We start from the raw sequence: 7,503 nt of genomic DNA, 5'->3' as shown, positions 1-7,503 counted from the left end.
TTATCACGTAATATAAAGTCAAGTTATCTATATACTAATATACAGGGCTTAGTCGTATTTAAAATAAAGTTATTTAAAATATATACTTTTAATAAAAAGGTTATTTATTATTTTAAATAATGTTATGATCTATTTTTTAAGTAATATTTTAAATAAGTTTTCGGAACTTATTTTATATAATATTTTTTAAATAAGTCATATCAGTCAGGGGATCGATCGTATTTAAAACAATTTTATTTAAAATATGTACCTATTTTATAAATAAAGATAATAAAGCAGTTATTTAGTATTTATTATTTTAAAAAAACTTTTTCTGACTTATATATATATTCCTTATTTAATACTTTAAATGAGTTTTTAGAATCTAAAGTACGACGTTTCGTATTAACAGGTATAGTATTTGTCGCAAGTATGTTTCAAAAATTGAATTATGTGAAGAAGAGCGCAGCTATCTGCACGAGTAAATGAATGGCGGTAACTGCGTGAACTGTAAAAACATGACGCGCCGCTCGCCCGCGTGTCAAAATAAACTCCAAAGCCATGCGCCAATCATCTAACCGTCGAAATATTAACGCATATTACGAAAAAAGTAAAATAATATACATATAATCTATTTGTTATATTTTTTATATTCTCCGATGAATAGGCGCGATTTATTAGATTTATTACGCACTCACACAACTCATTTATTTCTTAGATATTTCAAATTGTGTTACAATACGCGCAATATACGCAATATTTTTTAAAAAAGATAGACGTATTGTGGCTTTTTGTTACTTTTGAATCGTTTAATTCTGCAGTCATTTACGTCTTATTCCGCATTCTTAAAAAAAATCCGCACTATATATTAATTACTTCAATATCTAAACAGAAATAAAATAAAGTACGCGAGAAAATCATAGACATATAGAATACAGGAATTACAAATCACTGTTTTATTTTAATTAGTATCATATTTTAACTTAGTAGTTAAAATTCAACAAATTTCGCATATTGCATTGTGAATTTAAATACAGGGTGTCTCATAACTATTGCATTTCCTCTTAAGAACATATTTTTGAGATAATTTTGAGACGAAAATCCTAATGCGAAAATGTTGATAAAACGATCACAAAGAGGAAAAAAGCAAAAGGTAAAAAGCAAGAAACAGGAAACAAAGAGCACATTGTAGAACAATCATTAAAAAAGGGGAAACTGTCACAAAAGAAGTGTATGTGAGTGTACGCGTTCTGATGAGTGTAGTGAAGCCGTGGATGGAAACTGTGGCGTCCGGAAGGCCATATGTTTTTCAGCAGGTTTTTTCCGGCTCACACGAGCCATTTCGTCCAAAATTGGCTCTCAGACAACGTCGATATGTTTTGGTCCAAGGAATTCTGGCCTCCTAATAGTCCAGATTTGAATCCCTTGGACTACTACGTATGGAGCGTAGGATCACCAACACACAAGTCCCAGCATCCCAATGTGACGTCATTATAGGGACCACTATTGAGGCAGCATTCGCTGGTATGGACAACGCTACATTACAGCGTGCGTGCGGACGCTTCAGATCGAAAATAGAGGCCGTCATTCGAGCTAATGGGGGATATATTGAATAATTATGCTTTATAGGGATCCCCCCAAATGCCATGTAAAAGAATTTTTTGTAATATTTAATTTTTCATTAATAACATTTTGTTTAAAGAAGTTGTTTGATTTGTGTCCGGATTTTGGTGACGCACCCTGTATATTAATTCTAGAAAATATATCTTATCTTAAAAATAACCGAAAATTAACAATATTGTATTGTTTGAACGTTCAAAAAGTATTCGTACAATCGAGATATTTAGCTTCTAACATCAAGAATACACGCTTGTTTATTTAGTTATGTTAGAACAGAATGTATTCATTGTATAAAATTGCTAATTAATGTTTATTTTCTACAAATAAGGCACTTTTTATAAAAATTTCCTTATATGAACACTTTTTGCATTGTATTATATTTGGCCTGTTATTTACCGAAGAATTTTTTGAACTGGTGTACATACAAGGCGCAATAAGTTGAACTGAACGAAATATAATTATGATTTTCTATTCAGTATAACTAGATATATAATGTTTAGTCGTCATGTTATGTTAATATTCGTTATTTTATGCTCTAATCTACAGCTGTTAACGAAAAAATCATATTTTAATTTGATTCAACGATTATTAAGAATTTATAATTTTATTATTAGTTGTCCCAACAATATCAATAAATTTGATATTGTTTGATTGATACTACAGAAATATACTCCAGATTCTTCTTTCTTGTTCCAACTGTTTTGTATACCATATTTTTTGTTTAGCTAAAATGATTTGAAAAAATCGAGCCTTTGGACTTTATATAATAATTCAATTTTATATAATAATTCTTTATATATAAATTCATTCATAGGTAAGAATTTATTTAAATTGTAAATCAAGTCCCCTTTTTGGTTATGTAAATGCTGAAGTGTAATAAATTTTATTCTAATTCAACTCATACAAGTGCTAAAAAAAAATCAGATCTCATTTTAATATAATTTTAATATAATATGATAACAAGTTGCAATAATTTTTTTATTTTTCTGCATATTAATATTCCTAAGAAAATGAAAAAATATCAATTAATAATTATCATTACTTACAAATCAGATAGTACAATCAGATAGCAAAATAATGAACCAATCAGAATATGAAATAAAAAACTCTGATTAGTTAATTCTCTTATGCTTCATGCGTTACGTAGCATTATGCAAAAACTTGCTGCGGCTTTAGAAATACAACAACCACTAACTGGCCAGCATCCCTATTCTGTAACTTCTAACGACAATGTCGATATCGTTACATGTCGTTGCGCAACTTTTTCACCATATAAAATATCTGTATAACGACACGTAACGATATCGACATTGTCGTTAGAAGTTACAGAATAGGGGTGCTGGCCAGTTAGTGGTTGTTGTATTTCTAAAGTCGCAGCAAGTTTTTGCATAATGCTACTTAACGCATGAAGCATAAGAGAATTAACTAATCAGAGTTTTTTATTTCATATTCTGATTGGTTCATTATTTTGCTATCTGATTGTACTATCTGATTTGTAAATAATGATAATTTTCAATTGATATTTTTTTCATTTTCTCAGGAATATTAATATGCAGCAATGTATTCATAAAAAAAATTATTGCAACTTGTTATTATATGTTAAAATGAAATCTGATTTTCTTTTAGCACTTGTATGAGTTGAATTATTATGTAAAGTCTAAAGGTTCGATTATATAATAGGGCCCCGGGACCATCGACTGTGTTCAAAAACTCGGATGTATGGATATATTTAGATATCATTTCATCTTTGTTTAACATTCGGTAAGCTATAGGGATACAAATAATTTACCTTAAATTCTTGAACATCTATGGTAGCCAAAATTCGATTAAATTGCTGCGTTCAGAAAACAGGAACACAACGCTATAAGAATCTATGGCATACGTAACGCGAACAGGGCACTTATCATATATCATTATGGAAAAAATCAGAATAGATTCCGATCGGAATTATTCAATTATTCCCTAGATTTCTATTGTGTTTTCTAGGGAAAACAGAATAATTCCGATCGGAATTCATTCCTATATGTTCCATGATAAGTACCCTGTTCAGTTTTATTATAAATTATTATAGTACGTCTCTCTCTCTCTCTCTCTCTCTCTCTCTCTCTCTCGAAACGCAGTTGAGAATGCATCTCAACCACTGTATCTTCTGAAAGTGAACATAATGAAGAAATCGAAAATTACACCCGCCCGCGCAATTTCTTATTAAATGAATCAATCTACTTTAAAAATCAAAGCAATTGGAGAACCAATTCTCTAATTTTCGAAAATCAATTTTTAGAGAACTGAATCAGAATCAAACATACACACTGAAATCGTATTTCATGTATCAATTAGTTGTACAGCGTGATCAACATAGATGGACTAAGTTCTTGGTCAGTATTGCAAGAGCTGTCGTACGAGACGGAGTGATTCGGCCGGAGTAATCCATACCTTGAGTACGTGGAGGAAGTGTTTAGAGTCTTAGATAATTGAAAAGCGAGGAAGGCAAGGTGAATGCGTATAAGAGTAAATATCTAAAGCAATTGAGCAAAATTATTTGATATAAGATGTAAATTTTATTTGATAAATCAATTAATTAAAATTTAAGAAATAACTAAAACTATAAAAGAGAAAAAGAAGTAACAATAATTTCTTTTTATTAAATAAAAAGAATTAATGCAATAAAAGGATATATATCATGTATGTGTATATGAAGAAAAAGATTCTAATGTGAGACCTGTTTTATCTATTTCTTGGGATTTTTTATTTTATAGTTAATCAGATCAAGTCAATTATATAGCAAACGATAATTTATAATCTGAGTTTAATATATAAAACACATTTAAAGTAATTAAGACAGTTTTTAAAATGGAAAAAATTATTTAAATAAAAAGAGACATTATGATGTGACTATTTGAATATGATGATAAAGTGGGTATCCATTATATTTTTACAGAATCTAGTTTCTTTAGAAATTAGATTCTGTATCTATTTGGACTTTCCATGAAATATAATAATTAAATGTAAATTTTATTAATGTCTTATATTGGTGTTTTTTAACAAGCGAATAACGTGAATTTCAATATTTTTAAAGAAAAACATTACAGAGCGTTGTTTTACATAAAAATCTTTGTGGTTATTATTTAAAAATGATTTTTAGAAGTCCTAAGAGGTATCTGCGAAATAATATTTCTGATAAACACACTTATGAAATCAATGCAAAAGTATTGCTAGGAAAACTTCATGAAAAGAAACTTCTGAATATATAATATTATGTATCTAAATCTGATAATATATATTTTTTTCAATACATTTAGAATTTTCTATGAATTTAAGCTATTTGGACTTCATGAAAAGTCTCATGAAGAGTTTAAATATTTAGCTGAAGTTCGCGCTTACTAGCGCTTATTAATATTACTGCACTCGTTACTCATGCATAAATGATAATAGCTGTGTTCTGATATAAGATCTGTTTTTTATTATCCTGCACCCTCTAAACTGGTGCATATAGTGCAATAAACTGAAGGAAAACAAACGTATATTTGTTTCACTTCAACTTATTGCACCGTGTGCACTAGTTCAGAGATTGCAGGAATAAAGAACAGACCTATACACTGCCAATACTGAAAATCTATGATACATGTAACATGAACTATACAATAAAAGAAAATAAATCTTTGGTATTTGTAATTATAATTACATATTACTATAATTACGATTATTACTGCAATATTAGTAATAACCATATGTATAGTTCTAACAACAAATATGTATAGTTGATAACTTAAAATGACCATAATCATAGTTATTATAGCCATAATATAAATTACAACCATAAAAAATAAGGTTGTCCCAAAACATGATTATAAAGTTGTAATAATTTGAATTTTCGTAGTAATTTTAATTATTTTTGTAGTTTTGTATTTATAATAACTAGACAGTAAAAAAATTTGTGTATTTGTATTCGAAACGGTCCACTCACGTTTATATTAACAGTTTATGTTGAATTTTTTAACATATTCGGGTGTTAATTTAACATAATGTGATTATATTATTTAAAGATTTTTTGTGAAATTGAATATTCAATGTTTCTTAGTGTTAAAATGACACAATTTATAAGTAAATGAACAAGTACATAAAAATATGTTTTAAAACGTAAATTCTAAGATAAATGAATAAAATATGTGTTGATTCAACAGATTATAAATGTTAATTTTCTCAAAAAAAAAAAAAAAAAAAATATGTTCCCACGGTATATATTTAAAAACTATGTCGATGTTATTTTTCTTTGTATTTATTCTCTTACATAATATTTGTGTTACCTTCTAACATATTCATCTTATGTAAAATTAACTCAAAAATTTAAGTGGACCGTTTGGGACATGCGTTTATGTTAAATTCAACACATTTTTTCCAATTGTACGTGTATAATTATAGTCATTTTAGGTTGTCAACTACATGTATAATACACATTTGTTGCTAGAACTATATATAGTTATTATTACTAATATTATAGTAGTAATAATCATAATTTTGGTAATTATAAATACTAATTTTTTAGAGAATGAGTTCAAATATGGCTAATTACAGCCTATGTTTAGATAGTTATCTTTTCATGAGTCGCGCATGAAGTAATATAAAGCTAAAAACACACGATGCTCGATTTCTTAAATGATATACATGCCTCTGATGCGTGCTGGAATATAAGGTTCATACATTGAGCACGGCATGTCGATATGTATGACTTCTGCATTTATTATACATTACTTCATAGCTTGTTTCCTAGGCTTGCAAGCTCCAATCAAAAGATTAAAAACTGTCACGTGATCGAACAGGCGATTGACTGCGATTGACAGCATCTTCAGAATAGAAACAATTGTACTAATTTCGTAGTTATCTGTCAAACGTCAGACGGCATGCATCAAAACAAGCATAGCATCATACATACATGCCTTTAGTTAAAAAAATCGAGCATCGCATGTGATTTTAGCGCTAGGGAGCCAGCGCATTTCAGCGTGCTCTCACAGGTGACCATCTAAACGTAATTTGTAATGGGCCATTTAAATATTTTAAATCCTTATTATTTCAAAAACTATTGCTTAAAATAAAAAACTATAACTTTTTAATTTAATTTTTTTTATTTCTTGCTGTAGTATGTTTGGTCGCGAATTTTGGGAACCTCTCTATAACATACAAATACCTATACATCGGTTTATAACATTTTTCGTTTCTTCAATGACTTCTTTAAGCTTTTTATTATTAAATTTAATTTTTTATGAAATATATTTTATAGTAAATTTTTTAAATATACATATATTTTTTACAATTAAAATTGTAAAAAAAATAGCTCGAACATAAAAAATATATCACAAACTTTTAAAAATTTGCTTGTACAAATATTATGCAATTATGCTTGTTATGATAATCAATCAGAATCTTTCCTTTTATTTCACGAAAAAGAGGAACTTTGATTGGTTAATTCTCTTATGCACTATACGTTATACAAAAGTCTGTGTTGCGACCTTTAAAGAAAAAGTTATGTGATTGATATTCACAATGAGAAACTAATTTGATACTGACCTACTTTTCCATAAGATTCCTGTATTTAAAAAGCTATTGTATATTATAAATTTTCTTTTTTAATAATTACTGATATTAGTATATTTTCTTCCTGACCCAATCTCTGGATGGTTATTATTAAAACATGAAGTAGATAAGCAGTGCCACGCTTTATTTTCAAATTCACGTAAAATAAAATAAATGTCACAACATTTTAACATTTAAATAACGAACTGAATGTAAAACTTGTTGCAGAAGATGAAATCGGCTAGATATGCATCGTTTAGTGAAACCGGCCTCGATGGTAATTTTGTCACAATATATTTTTAAAAAGTTTTTTTTATAGTAATTGAATTTATCAAT

At 28.2% G+C, this 7,503-nt stretch overlaps 1 protein-coding gene across 2 annotated transcripts in view; it reads left to right on the top strand.

Annotated features, from left to right (window-relative positions):
* The first annotated feature begins 3,983 nt into the window (after positions 1–3,983).
* bgm (acyl-CoA synthetase bubblegum family member 1) overlaps positions 3,984–7,503 on the top strand; it is a 9,599-nt gene continuing 6,079 nt past the window's right edge. Inside the window, exons 1-2 of one of the 2 annotated variants that reach the window (XM_018462113.1) lie at positions 3,984–4,037; positions 7,396–7,444. In XM_018462113.1, coding sequence (XP_018317615.1) covers positions 7,399–7,444 — 46 coding nt within the window. In that variant the 5' untranslated portion in view covers positions 3,984–4,037; positions 7,396–7,398. The other variant, XM_018462114.1, reaches the window with a different exon arrangement.

Source organism: Mycetomoellerius zeteki, unplaced genomic scaffold (assembly GCF_001594055.1).
Source record: "Mycetomoellerius zeteki isolate Tzet28-1 unplaced genomic scaffold, Tzet1.0 scaffold135, whole genome shotgun sequence".
Classification (NCBI taxonomy): Eukaryota; Metazoa; Arthropoda; class Insecta; order Hymenoptera; family Formicidae; genus Mycetomoellerius; species Mycetomoellerius zeteki.
Note: the sequence above shows the minus strand (reverse complement) of the source record. Positions and strands in the feature narration are given on the sequence as shown.